This window comes from Anser brachyrhynchus (assembly GCF_964034855.1).
Source record: "Anser brachyrhynchus genome assembly, chromosome: 6".
Classification (NCBI taxonomy): Eukaryota; Metazoa; Chordata; class Aves; order Anseriformes; family Anatidae; genus Anser; species Anser brachyrhynchus.
The window spans coordinates 29,087,311-29,109,508 of NC_137700.1; the positions used below are offsets into that span (position 1 = coordinate 29,087,311).

Genomic DNA, 22,198 nt, shown 5'->3' on the forward strand with positions numbered 1-22,198 from the left:
GGAACTGACCATGACTCCATGCATGATGGGAATACACTAAGCTGTTGACTAGTTTTGGACCCACTTTAGTAGTGACATTTTAAAGGATTTACACTTTTAATAATCTTGCCCTTGAAGAGGGCTAAACCACATCTGAAGCCGGCTGCTGCCTGCGGCTGCCTGAGTCCCTTTTCACTAACTGCACACATGTGATTTGAATCAAGTGGTGTCCTTTGCACAACTGTGGCTGTTATGAAAACAAGGCTCTACCTTGGCCAAGTGGTTAAGTACAGTTTCCTTCTATGTTATCTTTTCATGCTTAAACAGTCTGCTTTTGCTACCTGATGTTTCCTCAAGTGAGCAAACTTTTCTGTCATGGCTGGTCTACAAGTCTTCTGCTGAGGTGAGACTGTGGTAGCTCTTCTGGGGATGTCCTTGCCTCTGACAGAGTCTCTCTCCCCTGGATAACCTGAACAAGGTGTGTTTTGTTTTTTAATTACCTCATATTTCACTCTTGGGGAGGTGTTTGATAGAACACAGCTGGCGTGGAGCCCTTTTGGTGCTCATTCCCTGATGTTAACAAGCTGCTGCCAAGCAGGGAGGGGGAAGCTCTGTGAGGTAGCTGAACATCTTGGTGGTTTGTGGCTGCCGGAAGGCCCACTCCTGCTCACTCCTTTCTCCCTCAACTTTTGGCTTGGAGGTATGTCGTATGTCTCCCTTCCTGTGCTGACTCTGGTGCTTCTACGACCCTTTTGTAACTTGAATCAGCTGCAACTTAACCAAGGGAATTCCCTTGAAAGCTTCTGTCTAGGAAGAGAGGTGAGGGGAAAAGAAGAAATGATAGTGGGAAGGCCCACCCCTGGCAGCTGGCATCTTCATCTGAGTTTCTGTGAAATTGGATACTGAGGCTGGGTCTTTGGTTACTATAAATCTCCTGGGGAACTTCTCCGGACATTGTGCTTCCTCTACCCCCTCCATGCTGTCACTAGCAGTTATGTAGTGACATAAAGTAACCCTACAAAAAAAAAAAGAAAAGTTGTCCTTCAGGGAAAAAAACAAACACACACACTTGATTTATCCAGATCAGACATCTGGATAACCTCCATTGCAGTCAAGTGAGAGCCACTGTTAGCAAAGGTGTGCATGTATATGTGTGTGTGGGGGGAGGAAACACACAGGAAAGGTGGATGGGGAAGCACTGCCCCTTTAACTAATTATGAAACTGTGCCTTCAATTAATCTGATTTGCTTACTGAGGAAGAAAAGCTAAAATGGTTGTGGTGGTGGCATTCTCAATATTTGAATGTTGACTTAAAGGGATGTTGTCTTGACATGGTGGCAGAGGCTGTCTTAGTTGAAGATGCTCTGTGCACTGCGTTGAAAAATGAGTTCTCTCTTTTCAAAGTACTAAGAGTTTCCATCATGCTCTCATGAGGGAGTCTGAAAATGACAACAGGAAATAGCACAGCAGAGATCAATTCTCCGGTCACTGGTAGGTGAGACTGGCGAGGACCCTTGTTACTAGGGAAAGTTAAGTCATAATCCTACTTAAATGCTGCTATACAGGACAAATAACTGACTACAGAGATTTTACAGGTCTCTGGGGCTATTGGAGGCAATGGGATCAACCTAGAGAATCTCAGAAAGTAGGGGGCTTTGGGCCTTCAGCTTGCCCCTGCTGGCCAAGGGCCTGGGAACTGTGCAGAAGTGCTCCCTGCTGACACCGCCTGCAAAATCAGCTGTCTTCCACTTCCTTGCATCTGGACAGAAATAATAGTTATAACGAGAAGTGCTGGGAAATAGCTGAGCCTAAAATGACTGTACAGAAAGTGTGAGAATCATCTCACCTCTCAGACCAAATGCTATTGCAGAAGAGGTCAGTGACCTTAAAACAGCAACCTTCAAAGCAAAACCTATGAATGAGACTAGTCTTGAAAGATTAAGAAATATCATGTGCGTAATCGTAAGCACATCAAGTTTCTTCAAGGGAACTAGTATTGGTAAATCTTAATGATAAGAATAAATGCCCTTGCTGAATCAGAATCTGAACAGTGACTGTATGTGTCTGGCTTCATTTAAGTAATCACAGTGGCTATAGATATCTGGTATAGATGGTCTTTAATTTGTACAGTCACAAAAAAAAGTGTACGTATATCTGTAGGCATCTTGAAAAAGGACATTTAATTTGCTTCAGTCATGTTGCCTCAGCCACAGAAAGCAGAATCGCTAAAGTGGGTAATCACCAAGTCCATCAGCAAGTCCTTGGTTGCTGCATTTCAATAGCAGATGAAATAACTGAAAAGATAGACTTTAAGGTCCTGGCAGTTCATTGCAAGTATGAGAAGGAAGGAACACTGTATTCAATAGTGGTAATGTAGGTAAGCAGCAGTATTATCAAGACTTCGGCATATTGAAGTTCTGTTCCTAGTATGTAAAACTTATGTACTAGACCTAGGCTGCTAGAAGAGCTCAGCCTTCATGACTAGTTTGTGTTGAAGAGACCAGCTGTCAATACTACTTGCAGCCTGTGGCACTGGCTCAGACAGAAAAAGCTATTTCTGCCACTGGAAAAAGTCACGCATAGGTGTCTGTCAGTAGCTGTCTTCAGTCAAAGTGTGAACCTCATCTGTGTAGGTGTGCAGCATGGGGGGTGTGGATGAATACTTCTAACGTGGGGTGGGTGCCTGTTGGAGCACATGGCCAGCATGGAGCAGCCTCCCCTGTCCTTCTTTGTGATGCTGTGCTGAGTGCTGCTGCTTAGTGGGTTACGGACCGGGCAGCTCCAACTGGTGAGAGCCACCTCTTGAAGGGGCAAAGCTAAGGATGAGTAATGTGATATTAACCTATGTTTACATATGAACTTTGGAAATGTTCTTGGGCATTTCTTGGCTACAAAGTGGTTAAGGACATTTGATGTAAACATCCCCTTTATTTTTCCCAGTGTGGAAGTTTGAAAGACAGGTTATAAATATAACGCTCCCCCATGCCTCATATCCCTGCTGCCTTTCTGGAATGCTGTTATACTTGTTAGTGTACTCATATGGTTTAATTAAAATCTTTTCTAGTCCGATGCAATAAGCAATGTCTTCTGTCAATGCAACATGTCTGATGCTAATGATGCTTCTGGATGATAGATTGTTGTGGGGACAGCTACAAAGGTGAAGAGTAACCCAATTTGAGTGTTTTTTTTTGATATCATGAGCTAATCAGATAATGCCAGCTAGAAAGAAGCAAAGGAAAAGGTGCTTTGAAAGTTCCTCGTTTTTCTTTGTTCTTAGGTAGAGATTTAACTGTCTAATGACCCATTTGTCAGTGATATATATCTGTCTAGTGCATGCTAAACTATTAGTCGTATTTCACTAGGAAAAAGGAGATCTAGGTTTGGATACGGGACTCATATTAGGTTAAACAAAGTTCCTGACATTTGTGTACATATGATTATCTGCAGATTATCAGTACATAAACAATATAGTATCTGTCTCTTCTCTACTTCCATATTGCTGCTTGATCTTTATACACATTTTTATTTACTTGGATTTCATGCTTGGTCTACGTACTTACTAAAGGTCCTGGGGCAGCCAATATATACCTCATCCTCTTCCCTCTCAACACTATGAGTCTTCAAAAATGTAAATATTGGTCTTTTCTCTTTGCTTGATGTCGGTCAATGAAGGCCATATCTGAATTTCTCAAAGATTTTAAGTATTCAAATTATGTAATTCTACTCTTAGTATGTTCTGCGTTAATTTTATAATATTAGATAATGTTTGGAAACGAACATGAAGAAGACTTCCATCTCTTTCTTGAAGTGACCATAGTTATTTGTGGACAAGGTGATGAAAAGTGGATTATAAAAATGATGACAAAAATCATTGAAGTTACTGTTCCACTTTATATAAACATATATGAATCTCTTTTAAAGAAGAAAAAAAAACCCCACTATTCCTACCAACTTTTTAAATTTTGTAATTCCACCAGCTAGCCAATAGGATAGTATTTACCAGCTACATTTCTTGCAGTGAAAGAAATGCTAGGACATTAATGTAAAACATGTAAAAATTTTTATCAAGGCAATGACCCAACAGGCTGTTGATAATCAAGATCAAATACTTGTAGGAAACACTTGTATATAGAAGAGCCGAATAGGGTTTCAGTTCATGAAACTTTATTGTTAAAGTTTCAGTCAGGTACTATCTGACCATTTGGAGCAGTGTACCTTTAAATGTATTATCAAGCTTGTACAGAGTATGATGTGGGAGTGGAAGGGAAAATAAGCATGTTTTCTTTGAGAAAAGTTGAGCTTTGAAAGCCACTGCAAGTTTTGGAATGTTAAAAAGACAAAACAGCTGAGATGCATTAATGGGCAAAGAGCAAGAGAAGAGGTCAAAGCTGTACATGCAAATGTCCTTTCACATCCTCGTGGTTTCTGAAGATTCACGTAGCTTCAAAAATAAGCTCATTCCAGGAATACAATGGAATACAATGGATTTGCAACAAGTTCTATATTCTGTCATTATGATAGTATCTGAAAACTAGTGATGATACTTATGTTAGGACAAAAGAGACTAGTTATATGTTCATTTTAAATTAGTCTCCCAATACAAGTTTGCTTGTGTGTAGGAGTAATTGCTTTGTAAGAAAGTCACAGTTGGTTGACTATTCTCTCCTGTTCTCACCCCCCTACTGTTGACTAATACAGAAATATATCTTACAGTGAGTATTTGCATTCTTGCTTAAGTGCCAATTAAAAATTTTAAGCAATTTTAGGCCACTTCATACTGCAGAGAGACTATCATGTACTATTGTTTACATGCAAAACCAAACTAGAAAATGGATAAAGACGGAGTTTTCGTATAAAAACCATATGCTGTGTTCTAAATGATCTGATGGATTTATGAAACTTGAGAGTCAATAATGGACAGTGATCATCTATTATATAGTAGTCAACCTAATGACTTGGCACATGTATGTTTAAAATGGGAAAAGAACACAAATCTGAGTCTTGATATGAGTCTACTAATTACAAATCAAATGTTGACAAATCGTGCATATATACAAATTAATCCGCCACTGTATTAAAAACTTTATTCTCATATGAATGTGAATCCAGCCCTTTTTCAAAGGTCCACAAGAAGAAGAAAAAACACTATTGGATAAAAACATCTCCTTCATATGGGTATGTGAGCATGTTCAAGTGCACATGTTGGGATAGTTGCTGACCACCTGATTAATGATTGCGCTCATGAGGAGTGTCTATGGATTTGGACACCACCAAGCTTGACAAAAGTGTCTGTATTTGGCTTTAGCTGATTAAAATTCATATGCAATATTATGTGAACTTGGGCTACTTCAGATTGAAGCTCAACAAAGGCGCAAAATCATATTTAAGAAATTCCTGACCTATTCCACACTAAGTTGTGGAAATCCAGCTATAGTCTATAAATGCCAGATCATATCCATTTTATCTGTGCTGCCTAAATAGATATTTTTCCCATCTGGAATCACTGTGGTGCTTTGGATTATGACGAAGACTATAGGAAAACATTGAAAGCATTCAGTGACCTAATTGCTGCGGTTCTCAGTTTCCTGTGTTCCTGAATTTATTCATGAGTGTAGTCACAAAAACCTTTCAAGACCCAACAGAAAATGTAACACTACACTCTAAGGTTCAAGAATACCTGACTGGACAGGGAAAAGGAAGAAGTGATAACACCATAAATAATACATGGCACAGGTTTAAAGAAGACAAAGTTTGTTGGTATAGGACTTTCAGCGGGGGAAGTGTATGTGCTAACACCAAATATGACCCAAGGCTTTGGGGACGATACGCTCAAGCTTGCAGATTTTATTTGCTTTTCTTCCTATTACCTCTTTGAAATTCAATGTTGTTTCCACAGAATTTTTTTCAAATACTCTGTGTACCACCTGAGTCAAAAGCATTGAAATAAGTGGCTGGGTTTTTTACTTTTATTTATTTATTTTGAAAAGCAGTGAATAGCCTCCTCCACTCACAATATAATGCTGACACGTGTAGACACTTCCCTAATCTGCTTTTTATATACTAGTCAGACAATGTAATGCACAAGTCAAGTGTTGTTTTTTCCCCCTTCATAGGAAACTAGGTGTTTGGGACAAATGTCAACAATGTTCCTTGGGTAGTACTGAATGAGTGAAGTAAGTTTTCTGCTAAAAATATCAAATATGCATTTGTAATCTAACGTGTATTTTTTTAAAAAAACAATTGGTATATTTAGTTATCACTGTCTTCTCATACATTCGGGTTGTTAAGCACATTGGCTGTTTATATTATGCTGATGTTTACTATACCAGGACTTTTAAGTGAGTGTAATGGAAAGTCAAGTACCTATTCCTTTATCATGGCCATGCCAGGAGAAATAAACCCAGGACTTTTACGAGGCTCTGAGTACTTTTAACAGCTACCAATCTTACGCTTTGCAAGAGCTATGTTGCAATGGCCACAGACAATGACAGCTTTTAAAAATGTAGATTGCATTCAAGGGGCAAAATAGTTGCACTGATAAGCCAAAAAGCCCAACCACACAGGAACTGTGAAGGAAATACGAAGAAAAGCACAGAAACAAAAGCATTGTGCAGCAAGCTTCATGGATACTTACTAACAGTTTAAAATATCTTCAGTTAGAATTTTGTGCCTATATTTAATTTTTTTTAGTACAAATTCAAATACTGCATGCAATAGTACCTACAGGCAACCAAGATACCCTACAAGCAGAAACTGTTTCTGCATTTGTCACAATAATAAGAATTTTGCAAAGATTTTACTCTTCAGTATTCCAGAGGCCTAAAATAAATGAAATGATTGAAATTCTTATCTCTCTAAGCATCAGTTTTGTGGGTACTGAGGGAATTCTAATTCTTTCCAGTGCATCTTTCTGGGCACGAGCATGTGATACGGTTTTTCAACAATGCAAACAGAACTTCAGGTCAGATTCCCTAATACTAAAGTCTGTGTTTATGCACAGAATTGGCACAGGGAAAAGACACTAGTGAAAGGCCTTTGCAATTGTATTAGTGTGTTTATTTGATGTTGGCAAATTCCGTGAGTTGTTAGATATGGGAAGATTGATAAATATTTAAAGTGTCCCCTGAGCCATTCTAGGAATAGCTTCAAGCTTCTGTTGTTTGTAACAGTATTTTGGTAACTGACAGGCTGTGCAAGACATCTCTTCCTGATGATTTGAAATTAAAGACGGTATTATATCAAAAAATATTGGTTACTATATTTGTAGCAATCTACAGCATTTTTTCTTCTTCTTAATGTCATAGTTACTCAGAGCAGAGGGCATCGTGTAAAAGAAAACAGGATGGCTTCATTTTAATAAGGGAAAACTTGGCAGCTTGGTCTTTGTCTGTTTCTTGTTTCTATAAATTTGCACTGCAGACTTCTTGGTTTTTCATTTTAGCTGTGTTAGGTCCTTTAATGCAGCCATAAAAGCCCAGTCAGCATTAACAAAATGTGCTCAGGTTATTATGGGATACATCTAGCTCCTAGGCTACAAGCTTGTGCGTGAGAAATTTACCAGCAGAACGGTGCTGGCATAATCCTTCTCCTGTCATAACCCCATGGATGTCCAGTTGGGAATAAATGTACTTCTGTCTCTAGTTTTGTCTCACTTCACATTAGTAAATTTGTAGCAGCAGACAGTATCCAGACAGATTTGGAAGGTATTTCAACTGAAATATACTTTTCTCTGCTCTTCTATCTTCTGGGAAATTAAAGTTGCTTTTTTTCTCTTTTTTTTTCTTATTTTTTTTTCCCCTCTTCAGTTCCGTATAGCCAGATCTCTAATTAGTTCTGCTGTGATTCAAGAGGAATAGGAGCTCAAAATGTATCTTTTTGGAAATTCTTTACGTCACTTTGGCATGAGTATCCCCCATCAGCCCAAGTAGTGTGGCAATACTTGGGGTCTTTGCATGCTGGTTTTAGTCTTTGCTACAGAAGGAAGTATTTTCCCAGGAACATTTAGAAATTTCATCTGGTCTAAGAACACTGTGGTCCCCCCGTTCCAACAAGACAGTTAAAGCTAAATCAGTGCAAGTGCCTAGGGATCTCCTGGTTTAATTAGATTAGGTTGAGGTTGCTTCTACTTTGACTATTGCTCAATTTCTTCTCACTTTTATGCTGCTAAAGACCCACAGAGTTATGAGTTCAGTCTGGTCAGTGAAGTCCATGTGTGTATAACCTAATGTTCTCACTGCTGTTTTTAACTGCATGATTACCAGATATTCAATATTTCTTTTTATTCTTAAAGAAATACTACCTAGGAAAGCTCTCTAGCCATTATGAAATTATGTTGAAAGAGTAAATTTTCCAATTTATTAACACTTTCTTGGGGATTTTTTAATCAAAAGAATTTGGACAAAAAATGAATGTAAGCTCTTTACAGTTTCTATAACTCTATTAAAGACATATGGGAGATTTCATACAGATATAAGAGCAGCAAAATCAATTGGGCTTAGGCTTTTCCTTCCTGTGGACACCTTGGTGACCTACAGACTTATTTTCATCTTGCTTTCAGTTCTCTTGCTCCTGCAGTTTTTGATGTAACACGCCCTTTCACAGAACCAGAATAGGTTGTGTTGTTGATTTAAAAAAAAAAAAAAAAAAAGGCTTTTACATCTAGCTACTGTGGATGCACTGTATGAGCAATAGTGTTTTTTTTTTTAATTCTTTTATCTTTCACTCATTTTGGGTTGATAGGAAACAATATTTACCAAAGGAAATGCTACTGCAAGTTAGTTCAGGTTTTTCTCATTCTGTAAAAACCTGTCTTTTAACTTCTAAATACCAAGTTTTCCTGCAAAACCTTCATTCCTGAGCTTTATTTTTTGCCACTCTCTGCCAGAAGCCTAGAGTACCCATTCTATAACTGGTCTTATCTAAATCTGTATCTTTGGGAAATTCTGAGTGCTTCACATTTCTTCTTAGTAGAGAAGCATAAAGTGCAACTTCCTCAAGCATTTCTGTGAGCCACAATCAGCCAATGCTTTCCAACTGCTGTGTCCTGAGTGACGTTCATGTAAATGGGCACAAAACTAGACATAACTGCCTTGTTCAGTAATCGTGCATTGCTAAAGATGTAGCATCAATATGTAATGAAAAATCTGTATAACCATGTACTTAAGTACTGTTAATAAGAAAAGTATGTATTGACAGAAGACCTGTTGTCTTCTCTGCTTGACTTAATTTGCTAACTTTCTGTGGAATTTGCTCACTGAAAATCTAATTTAATTCATTAAATAATCTTTATGTAACTTACATTGTACATTTGCCTGCCAATATTTTTTCAAGATCAGAACCTTGTACAGAAGATAAAGAAAAAAGGAATTTGTCATTTAAGTATTGGGTTCCCATGGTCATCTGCTTCTTCGAGCATGAAATAAAGAGTAAGGAATTAAGAATTTGTAGCCTTGTATAGTAAGCTGTTAATAGGAAAGTAGAGGAGGAACTAAATTGTGACATTTTTAGGGACTCTAGCAGAAGATTTCTGAAATGCTTAGCAGCTGGTATTTAACAATGGGAGAATGATTGTAGTTTTTGGCCAGATATTTAAAAATGACTAATGATTTCAGACATTAGTGTTATAAAGTTCCAGCTTGCATGCATTGTAAAAGCTCCCAGTTTTCAGGAAGGAAGGAGTACAAAAGCACTCAAGATGAAGATTCTTCAAGTCACAAATTGTCTTTAAAGACAATTTCCTAAAATGCTCCCTGAAGGGTTTCATTTATATAAATGGGATATTTGTACAAAGCAGAAACAGGAGGAAGTTTAAAACTGGAAAAATTGAGACTGGAGTTCTGTTTTTAAGCTCAGGGCTTATAAAGTCAATGTTGGAAACTATGACAAAATAGCTTAAAAATTTCCATAACTTCTCATCCACAAAACTTGAAGGATATTTAATAATCTTTAAAATTATCAGTAAACTTTAAGAACAAAGAATTCTGCATCAAAATATATTCCTTTAATCCATATTTAATGCAATTATGAGTAATTTGACATTTAAAATTTGGATTGTTGTGTGCCAGCTCATAAAGACTGGAAAGCAGACAAACGCTTCACATCATTCTCAACTACTGCATAAAACAAACAAATTTATGCTCAAATCACTTCTGGCAGCAGTATTTGGAATATGAATAGAAATGTGCTTCTGTCACAGAAAAAATTAAGGGGGCAGTCCTGCAATGAATACTTTCGTAGCAGCTCAGGATTTTTTACTATAGGATTGCATTGCTAAATCATAGCTTTAGATGGTTTTATTCAATTGCTTTTGAAATATTCAGAAAAGCTTAGCCGGAAAATAAATCAAAATGATTGGATAAAATCTCCATTTCTAATCTAGCACTCATGTAATCTGGTGATAATCTGGTTTGATGTCTCTGTGCCTTAGACTGATATTTTCTTTTGAGTGTTTACTAATATTAAATTAATGTATTTTTAAATTAATAAATTGATAGCTCAAGTAACTTGTGTTCTTATGTCAGAGATAGTGTTGCTGAACTTCAGTGTCATAGATCTCAGAAATTATATCTACATTCTGTAACCTATCTACATCGTTCTTTTGCTTTAATTTTTGAAGAATAAAGATAGATATGTATTTTTTGTTGTTAGCTTACAGATGCTTAATGCATTCTTGAAAGATGATGAATAAGTATTGCCCTTGTACATTACTACTTAACAGGATGCCAGCAGATGCACTAGGCTGTAAAATGTCTCCCTTTTAGAAGTGGCTTTAAGATCGCTTTAAAGTCACTTTGCTTCATTTTTTTTTCCAACATTTGATTCCATTCCTATCAATTTCCTCATCTTTAAATAATATAAGAACCTGTGACTCTGCTTTTAGAAACTATTTCCTATTTGATTAGAAACAGCAAGAAGCAGAGCCCACCCCCTCCTTACTCGACAGCAAGGATGTCAAATAAGCGGTCTAGAAAGCTGGTGCTAACCATCCCTACACTGGTAGCCCCACTGCTGCCATCTGCGAGATCCACTAAGGGGCAAAGATTGCACTTCTCTGCTCTCTGCTACGTTTTCAGCCATCCATTTTAATGCTTCCCATCCATTTCCCCTGAGGACAAACTATTTTCAGTTTCTATCTACCCTGAGAAACTTTAATTTTAAACAGCTTTAGTTTAACAGTGTTTTTGAAGCCTGTAAAGCACTTGCTTATAGGGAAAGATGCCAAAATTGCTTGTTTTTGTACAGAAATGTTCAAGCTCTTAAGGTGACTGGCTCCTACTAGCTTCTAAGATCATCATCAACCAGGTGAGCCCAGAGCCTGTAGAAATACTTGTAAAGGAAGGTGTTTTTGAAAGAACACTTTTCATCTGAGCCAACTTAGCTGTCTCTGATGGAGAATCTCTACAGCTGAGAAGGATGGCAATGAGGAAAGCCCCTAGGATTGCAAATCATTGAGAAATGGCACCAGGATCCAATTTCCTTTCATGAATAGGAGCCTACTCTGAAGAAAAGAAAAGGAGGAGCCTAGCTTGAAGCCAAGCAGAAGTATAGCACTAGGTGGCTGGAAAGCACCCAAGGGAAGGCTATGTAAAAGAGGAGATGGGCTCAGCCCTGGCAGAGTGTTGGGAAAAGGAGAATGCGTCAGATGGGTAGGTAAATGGAGAAAGAAATGTTAGAGGAATATAAATTGTGCAGAAGTGCAGTGCATCTAATGCAATTGCATGGCCTAATCATGTTTTGCAGCTGAAAATGCATTTTTTTTTTTGTAACATCACTTTTCTATGGTGAACGGTTTTTGATTTTGCTGTGGGGAGCTTGTGTGCATGCTGAAGGCAGGACAAAGATTGCTAAGGTTACTTCTACTCACCCAAAAAAACTTGGGAACCCCAAAATGTTACTGTTGAAGTTTTTTGTGTTTGTTTAAAAAAGTTTTTTTATGGCTCTCTGAGATGAGCAGTATACCATTAAACAACAGTGGCAATGGAATTGTGACATTTAGCTGTCAGGAGAGCATTAATGACCAGTAGCTGCAACTTCGTTGTTGTGTTTCTCTGGACCTCACCTGTATGAAAGTTTTTTATACTTGCTTGATATGCAGGGAAAACACTGCAAGAGTTTCTTGACCCTTTTGCAGTAGCATTAGGTTATAAAGGAGTAATTATCAAGTATCTTGTTTCTGTTGTTTATGTAGGATGCCAGAAAACATTGTTTTCTTCAGGGAGCTCATGGTCTAAACTTTATTTCTAAAACTAAGTGTACAGGGCTGGATGTCAGATCCCATTGAACAGAATCTGATGCTAGTTAGTGCTTTCCTGACAGCTATCCAAGCAGCTAAAATCAAATGTAATCTGTTCTTCCTCCTGCCCCCACCCTATACTGCTAACATGTCAATCCTGGTATTAGGAAATTCTCTCTCAGCTGAAATTGGGGAAGTGCCTTAGGTCCTGTGGGAGCCTGCAGGATTCACGCACCAGCAGAGGAGCTGCAGGTCTGCTGCTGTGGCAGCAAAAGCAGGTTCAGTTCCTGACCTTTCCTGTCCCCTGCTTCTGCACTGCAGGGAGAGGAGGGAGCATCCAAGTGAGACAATAGTTGCTTTTTCCTTAAGAGCAGTTCCGGACAAAACTGGATGTCAAAGTACAGCCTCAGTAAGTTCAACCTGGCAAGATCTGGCAGTGTTCTGCACCGGCAGGGAGGCATGAGTCTCCCACAGGAAGATACAGGCTCCCTTCCTTAAGTATTACTCAATCAAACCACTAGTGTATTGGTGAAGAAAATAGCATCGTTTTTCTCCAAGGTACTCATATTCCAGCAGTGCAATTCAGCACACATTTAGAAACAGCAATAAAGAGGAGAAATACATGACAGTTCTTTAGAATCAGTGTCTGACCATTGTGCTATGTTTGAGACTCTTTAGAAATTTCTATATACAAACCATATAATAAAATCATCTTTTTTGAGTTCTGAAGCTCAACTCAAAATTCACTGTTTTTATGTACTTTTCAATCTGTCACTGGAAATTCAAAACTGAATTAAAAAAAAAAATATCTAAAAAGCAACCTACTCTGACAGACCAGAAAAGCGGAGTACAGTGTAGCAAATCCAGACATTAAAAAGCAAGAGAGAATGTAATATGCTTTGTGCAATGCAGCTGTGGCTAAATGCTGATTTGCACATCGGGACGAGATTAGCATCATTTAGACGTGACCTGCATGTTGAACAGCTATTGTAAGAGTAAGATAGATAAAAAAGGAAAATGAAACTGCACAGTATACTTTAAATCTAATCTACCATCTTTTGTATTTTTAGATTCTACGGAAGAGTAAAGGAAGAGCTATTAATTCTAAATTTTTATAAAATGCATGTATTTTTTTCATATAGAAAATAAGTGATATTCAGTATACTTATAAAACAGTGATATTGCTATAAAAGTTTTTTTTTAACCACTCAAAGGCAAGAAATGCTTAAAAAAAAAAACAACAAAACTGACCATATGCATGTTGATTATTTCTGTTCTGAAACTGGTGAAAGTTTGATTTAAGGTGTTGTGACCAATTTACTTTGTATTACATGGCTACAGTGTCTGCATGTCTCTACTTTGAACATCTTAAACTTCAGAAAGACCTTAGCATTTACTGATAAAGCCATCTGATTCACTCTTGAACAAAATGTCATTTGCATTAGACATGAAGTAGGTGTTTGTTAGTTACGTGGTAAGCTTTAGGGTAACTATTTTCTGCAATGTTTCTCAAGCTTTTGACAATGTTTTTTCTTCAGAAAATAAGTTGAAATGATCGATGTCCTTGCTGAAACCACACAGGAACTAGAGGCACATCTGATGTGCTGGTGGTTATATCCTGTCATGAGGGAGCAGCACATGCTGCTTTCCAGTACACGAGCCTTACAGCAAGGCCTGCCAAGGGGTCTTCAGTGGAGAGGCATTGCATCTTGGATTTGGGCATCTCCCATGAGTACAAAAAGCCTGTGCTGCACATGCTTAAAGTGTCAGTGTCATAGCAGGGAAGCAGAAGATTTAGGATGGGCTGAAGGAGTCTTATGGCAGGAACGAGGGCCTATCTAAGAATTGTGAGGGGCTGCTGGTAGGTGTTTAGTTGATTTCCCTCGGATTGTCCTCAGCCTTCACAAGTACTCTTGTTTTTTGCGGCAATATCTAAGGCAGAAGACAGTTTTTTTCACACCATGCAAAAATAAAACAGAAAATTGTGTCCCTCTCTGAACATACAGACGGGAAAAGTTCACTAAACTCACACGGAAGACACCACAGAGAGATGCTTTCTTCATCTGCTAGACTAGAAGGAATTTTCGGCAATACCTAACAGAGCTCATAGTAAAACCAGCCCTAGATCTAAATATCCGTCTACCATCGGGTAGATGTATAACAGTGCTCTACATACATCACAAGAGATCTGCATATGTGCATAGTGTCTCTATGCAATGGCAAGCTTATATTTGTGTTTTATAAGCTATTAAGATGCAGGGGTAAACCTCCCACTCCTGTCTAGTAGATGGCATCAGGCTTTCTCAAGTGTGTTCTGTTTTTTATGGGTACATTGCTGTCCAGTGATAGCCAGCTTTTCTCTATTGACTTCTAGCTCCATATCCAATATTAGTCATATAGTGGCTGATATTAGACATCTGTGAAGACTTTGCAGAGTGTAATGAAGTAAATCTTACAGCGTTTGTAACTGAATAATAATTTTGGAAGGTGCAAAACCTAAGGTATTTGCCAAAGATAATAAATGGAAGAAATAATATATGCAGGATTTTGGATACTTGCAAACAAACCAGTAGATCCAGTTAAGGAATCATGTTTGAAGTGGTGTAGAATAGATGGTCATATTCAAACTTTTTTTTGTTGAAGTGGAGGTATCTACCTCAGCCATCTGGTTACAGTGTCATATGCTGTTCAAGCATGTCAGAGAATATCAGGACTCCAAATGTATAATTACACAAATACAGTTTAAGCCCAGTCAGACAAATTTACCAGCTGTGATCACAGTAAGAGAGCCTAGACAGCATCTCCCCCTCTGCCCAGCGGCTGCAGAGACCCACTTACATACTGTTTGAAAGAAATGAAAGTGGTAAGGAGAATCATTCTAACGCTAACAATGCCAGGTATGTATTCTTGGGAACCATGGACTTCAGACACTCATTTATGTGTTAGTAAGGCCAAGTACCCATGCCTGGGAGGGGTGAACTCAAGTGTCTTGTTAACTGCCACAATTAACACTGAGGTGCCCATAGGAGTGGCACATCCAGCATTATCTTAGCTCAGAAGTGGGTGCTGGAATCACAGCCTGCTGGTTTTCTGTCTAAAGGAACGTTCCTATTGTTAGGAACAACTTCTTAGGCAGACCTCTCAAACCTTAATGATTTTTCCAGCACAAGCGAAGTTATTGAAGTTGATTTACTAGGGGTGCATTCTAAATCAGACACTGTGCAAGGGAGAGGGAACTTGTCATTCCTGGAATAATTTAGTTTTCTTGTAACTAGGCTGGGAGCTTGGAATAAAAACGTAGGCTATTCATTTAATTATTTATAAGGTAATTTACATGTTAGTTTGTACATAGGTGAACAGCATCTTGTAGCTACTCAAGTATTGCTATTATTGATATCTCTATATATTCAATATATATTTAATCATTTTTTAGCATTGTTGCAATTAACTGTTTCAAGCATGACATTACAGATTTATCATATTGACAATGCTACTGAACAATTTAGTTGAAGAACACATGAAAACTCTAGGAATGTTAGTACAAGACCTGTCTCGTTCTTTTCACAATGCCATCAAAAATGAACATTGCTTATTGTATCACATACATTCCGCCATGGTTTCTGCAATGCAAAATAATGTTTAAAGGTGTGTTAGAGAATGAAAGTACTTGCTAGCATGCTGTCCAAATTATGCCATTTTAATCATATTGTTTTTTTTAAAAAAAAAAAAAAACAACCCTATCACAGACCATGACAGAAGACCATCCATTGTTCCTCTTGCTTTTCTCACTTGTGTTTTATTAGGTTACCACTACAGTCAGAAAACTTCTCATATCCTTTTCTGCTGTTGCCTGTTGCTACTTGCAGCAGGTATAAGGAGCCAACACATTTAACTTCAGTCCCTTTCTGCCAGCAATGGAACGAGTACAGCATCTTTAGCAATTCAATTTATAACCTATGAAAGGGATGGGAATCAGCCTGTGTTGGACAGCTTTGTTAGCCTACCCTTAATTATTAGAAAACCCAATTTTACTTTGTGACCATAAAGTATCGAATAAAGTAAACACGAATGTACACAAGTAACTGCAGTTTAATGAATCACTTTGCAGGTCTGGAGCTTCTGTTAATGTAAACAGCAGATGTAATGCCTGGTGCACCCAGGAAACAGCTTTGTTAAGTAACAAGCTGCCAAGCAAAGGTAACTTCTCTGCAGGGTATAAGTAAATTATAACAATTAATTTAGCTTTAAAATAGGTCTTAAAGTTCTTTTACTTTGATAGCTACACAATTGGAATTAGAAGTAGAGGAATCACCCAAGTTCAAGGAGTTACTCTATTTCTCTCTACTCATTAGTTGAAATTAATTTAACAACACATCTATGCAAAAATCTTTTGCAGAGTTCAACAGAAGAAGCTTTCAGATTTTTTTTTAGATGTTGTGTCCAGTATCTCTAAACTTTGAATGTAAAGTTCATGTAGAATTGTGTACTAGTAATGCTTTTAGTCATGTAAGTTTTAGGGAAAAGCTTGTACATAAATAATGGATTTAAGATATATTTTTCTTAAAACAAAACAAAACAAAACAAAAAAAAACCCACACACAAAAAAACAAGAACCCGTAAGTCATATTTCATAAGAGACGTTCCTTGCCACATTGAGGAATGAAAATGTCAGATTAATTCCTGGCACTGTAAGGAATACAAGCCTTATGTTGAAATATGTTTGACTGATAGCCCTTATGAAATATTTACTTACCAAGAAATGAGATCCATTCATGCTCAGTTTTTCTACAAGCACAGCAGATTCAGGCATTCCAAACTATGGTGAGAAATAATAGAATTATTACAAGTATGAAACTTGACATTAGTAAAGAAGCTGATTAATATTTCCATGCTCAAATACTTAGGGTTGCAGAAATCTTTATACTGTTTGGCATGGATAGTCATGAAAAGGATACTGGGCAGAATAATACCAATGTTTAGAAATAAGTAGCGACTTCCATGTAAGAATAGATAAGGCCTCTTAGATATTACCTCTTTCTTCAGAAGAAAGGGCTGATAAAATCATGAATGCAGTAGACAAAGTGAAATTGTGAAGCAGAAAATCTAACAAATAGAACAAAGAGCCCAACAGAAATAAATTGTGGTAATTTAATTGCTGTAGGATAAAAGAGGAGGTTAAAAATAGAAACGGGTCAAAAAGGTAGCTTGTGGCATAACTCATCATTAACTGCATCACCTCAGGAAACAGTTACATCTCCAACTGCTTGGAACTGAAGGCTGTGTAGGAGAAAGCTCTCCTGCTACACACCTCTATTACTGACTCTCTGTATGCACCAGGAGCAGATGACCGGGTGAGCTGTCTTCAGTTCCCGTGGTAGATGGGCATTGCTAGAAAGCAATTCAGGTTCAGAAACAGGATCTTACTTCTCTGGCATGGTTGCTTGTTTTTTTCTAAGTAAGCTGGCATTGGTTACAAAGCAAAATGAGACAAGGATGTCCAATAATAGTATCTCTTTATCACAGCAACTAAATAATAATCTGGAAAAAAAAGTGAACGCATTGGATTGCCTTTATTAAGATATCTTAAAAGTCTAACTATTTGCTATGCTATATGTTTTAGTCTGGGTTTTCAAATAAACTGCAGGTATGCATAACAAGTAGGAAAATATCAGGAACACTTCTTTAAGAATGTACCACTTTTGAAATGACTTTGTTTTTGTTATGCTTGGTCAAAGAATTCAGTCTGTTTGTTTCAGTTCCATTAACAATGTGTATTTTAGTACAGATACTATCAAATCATTTTATTGGTTTAGATTAGAACAACTGAGGTCTGGAAAACTGTTAAATGCAAGATCTTCCTGTAGTTAAGAAGCTTGTGTCCAGGTTTTTAAAGGATTGGGCAAGTAGTAGTTTAATTTTTTTTTTTTGTAAGCAAGTAAACTTAGTATTGAAACGATATCAGTGCATCACAGGGAAAATTTGTCATATTTGTTACACATTTGTCAGTTCTTGGTGACTCTTCTCTATATTATAGATTTAATTTTTTGTAGCAGTACAGACCAACTCAGATACTAACAGAGAACATTAATGAAAATAGATTATTCTCATAGCAATACTTGTGGAATTTTCTAAGGTAACTATTTCTAGAATGCTTAAAAGTGATTATCCTTAAAAACCTTCAAAGTGTATTTTAAGTACTTTTTATATGAAAACTTCATACTCAGACATTTGTACAGATGGTTTGTTTGGCCTGTAAACCAATATTTCTATGCTTGATTTTATAAATTGTTCTTTTATACTACAGTTTGGAGAGTGCTTCTTGTTTGCAATAGCTATGGGTGTTGCAGACAGTGTTTGGGTGTGGGGGGTGTTAATTGCTATTTTTTAATGACACTTGCACAGATGTTGGCAGAAAGGCAAAAATCGAGGTAACACAGTTTCTATTAATAATAATGCCCACCTATTTTCTTTTATTTGCCCTCTTTCTTTTCTAGTTATTGGCCCCTATGAGCTCCTTTTCCTGTGGTGTTTAGCTGTATGCTATTAATCACACAGGTAACTTTCATGTGAGGGGAAAAATTGATCTTTTTCAGTTATTAGCTTGTTAGGCAAGCAGTTGTCTCACTGTTGGTGTTTAGTGATGACCACTGAATGTTTCATTCTGTTTCAAATACACTAACTCCACAGTATTATGATCAGTACTGAAGAGAGGGACTAGGCTACGTGGCAAATGCGGCAGACCAAGTAGATCAACTCTGAGTGCAACATGGAATATGTGTTGTCACAGTTATAGCATATACACAAGATAACAAGAGTAAGTACATGCATATGCCTAGCAGGTTTCCATTATTGTCTTCACTTATTTATTCTAGAAGTCCCAGCATCAGTCACAGCATATAAAAGCTGATGTGACATTAAGGAAATTGTTGTTCAATTTATTACATTCTGTTCAGTGCTCATTGCTCATTTGCTGTCTTATATACCTATGCCAAACAGTATTTAAACCTTATTCTGAACCCAGAAAAAACTTTTATTTTTTTTGTTGCTTCAAGCTCTTCAGGAATCTTTTCTTTGAGTGCTTCAGAAATACTAATCCGCTATGTTTTCTTAGACCACCTTGTGAGGTGAAAGCTGTATTAGCAAGAGGAGTTGAGGTGCCTGAGAAATAAAACTAATACAATATCCGCTGCTTTAAGATGCATAACTAAAGCTATGCAGGATCTAAAGTAGGTATACATATACAGCTAATATATTCAATAATTTGACGTTTTTAGCTTCTGAGCAAAGCTCCCACTGTGGCTGTAACTCAGCTCTCACCACTTCTGCAAATTGGAGTCTGGAATTTCAGCTCAAGCACTCAGGAAATTGCTTTTTTATTTTATTTTTTCCCTTACCCTCCCCCATGTGTGACTTGCATGGCTTCAGGTAAAAATGCTGAGCTGGAGCACTGACAAGATCTGATATTTCAAAGCAGAATTAACTTGACATTACCATGAATTCATTCGCTCTCTTTTGGCAAGCTCTGGCCTTGCACACCTTACAATATCTGTAAAGGCTCAGAGTCATGCACAGAACATACAGGCTTTTCTGCACTGAAAGAGGCAGGTTCTTCTGGATGGAAAAGATAGCACATGAAGAAGCAATTAGAGGCTATCATAATGTGTATATAAATCGGAGCAAATTCAGTTCTGGAACTTTTCATATCTGAGTGCTTGATTCTGCAACCTTAACAGGGGTGATGGACACACACATCACGTCTCTGGGAAGGTATCGGACAGCTCCTGTGGGTCGGCTGACTGTGGAAGGGATGGCAGTACCTGGGCCAGCCTCTGCAGTGCTGGCAGTGGGAGCTGGAGGGCTCTGTACAACCTGGCTGCTGCTCCCCAGTGCTAACATCTGGTGTTGGTTATGCTGTAGTGGCTGGATCACTTAGCCGCTTTTGTTGGTGATGTGAGCGTGTGCAAAGCATGAACTTCTTATAAAGCTGGAAAAGGAAGATTATAATACTCTCCCCTGACAAGTACCAAGTCAGAAGTCACAGCTTGCTTGCTGACATTTCCTTGGAAGCCTCTGTGCTGTTGAGAAATTGTTATTAATTTTGCCTTGTATTTTTCTACAGAATTACTGGGTACTTTAATTAATAGATGATACAGTGATTTCTTGTCTGATTTCCTTTAAGCTGCATGGCTTTGAGCTAATTAATCCCCTGAGTAGCTGTTCACAGTAAAAATTTCAGAGTTTAGTTGAGACATTATCATTATGGTATGAATCAATTCCATGGAACAGGTTAACTTTCTTAACCTGGGGACTATGGTCCACCTGTGATCCATCTGCATTCTAAAACTTTTTTAAACTGTACACACACAAGAATGTGTATTTATGCATGAAACAAAAGTGGAAAGATATAAAATAGTACGGGAACGTTTTAAACTTTGGCCTACTTTTTATGTGGTTACAAATGGAACACTTGTAGAAACACTTCATAAAGGTATTTTTATTTTTCTTGAAAATGATTACATGCTGCTTCAATTGAGAAGGATGAGAAACCCTAATGATACTAAATTCTCACTGTTTGTGTAAAACAAACACTGGAAAGATGGGTGCTTCTACAATTGGAAGGAGAATGAGCTCAAGTCAAAAACTTTATATAAAGCTATTTAGAGAAATTTCCATTAAAAAAAAATCAAAAGGAAATGTAAAAGACTATATACCGTAATACACTGAATTAATTTTATTATGTAGGTAAGGTACACATGTAGAAGTTTAAAACCTGAGCCATGATATTCAGTAAGGTAGAAGGAAAAATCTGTTACATATATTTTATATATATTTATAAACATATATATCAGAGGAGATATTGTAGCTATCATGGAGGAGGAGATTATTCAGATAGTGAAAGAATAACTGAAGGTAAGCTTGAAAGACTTTGCAATTCATATTGTTTTACATATAATAGAATGGACGTTGCATAGATAGGAAAGGTACAAACAGACAAAGCAACAATTTTTTTTAAAAAGAAAAAAGCTCAAGTACCTTAAGTCTGAGGAAACATCTAGCAACTATTGTGTGTATTTATACATTGAGAAGAAAAGATGAAGAGTTAAGTTCTTACTGACAACCTGTAAATTTTAAAGTAAATTGCAAATATAAAATATGTCCACATTCACTGAAATGGTTATTTCTTCTCAGTATATGAACTGGGGCATGAAATACCTCTTCTATTCTAAGAAATAGCCCTATGAGCAAACATTTTCATGTGATTTGCCATGTAGCAGATCTTAGCTAGCAGCTTCTGCCATGAAATAAATCTGTATTAAAAAATAGGAGAACACCCACAAACTCACATAATAACATGAATGAATTCTCAGGGACGGCACCTGCTGACTAATCTATTTTCAGTACTTTAGTATATCTGTGCTATGTTTAGGATAAGATATCTGTATACTGCATCCAGTAAGATTTTCTGCTAGCTGAATATAGACTGAACTTTCTAAAGTGTTATGTATGCAATTCAGTACCTGTCTCAGGAGATCTGCAACTTGAAAAGCTGTCCAGTTCTCACACTCTTCCTGAGATGGCAGTTTTGTGGCCATGTTGCTATCCAGTGAGAGAGACTTGGTCTATATGAGTAACACTGATCTGTTGCTTCACTGCTCTTTACTGAGCTGCTGTAGAAATCCTAAGAGGAAGTACTTTCTGCAACTTTTTTCCTGTTTGCTCACTTAAAGTGAACGCCTTTAAAGATGATTTAGGAAGTATCGATGTTTTTATGCAAACGACTCTTTCAATAAAAGAAAACTATGCAACATATGCAAATATCTGCCATTACTGAAATCAGTAAAGCACATTCTGCTGAAAATCAGTGCATAAAGTTTGAGTCATTGGCATCTTTTAGAGTTAAATATGGAACCAAGTCTTTATGTCTATTGCAAAAACTATTAGATAGCTGCTGTCTCTTGCCTACCTCAAATTCCTTTGTACAGTTGC

The 22,198-nt window shown here is 37.4% G+C and overlaps 1 protein-coding gene across 3 annotated transcripts in view; it reads right to left on the reverse strand.

The window, feature by feature from the left end:
* Window positions 1-21,887, reverse strand: part of BLNK (B cell linker) — a 96,113-nt gene extending 74,226 nt beyond the window's left edge. For 2 of the 3 annotated variants that reach the window (XM_080596511.1, XM_080596510.1), the window contains exons 1-2: window positions 21,730-21,885; window positions 16,965-17,027 (exon numbers count right to left, since the gene is read on the reverse strand). In XM_080596511.1, the coding sequence (XP_080452637.1) occupies window positions 16,965-17,027; window positions 21,730-21,804 (138 nt within the window). In that variant the 5' untranslated portion in view covers window positions 21,805-21,885. Of the gene's footprint in view, window positions 1-16,964; window positions 17,028-21,729 lie in introns of all 3 variants that reach the window. The other variant, XM_080596512.1, reaches the window with a different exon arrangement.
* Between the last annotated feature and the right edge of the window lie 311 nt (window positions 21,888-22,198).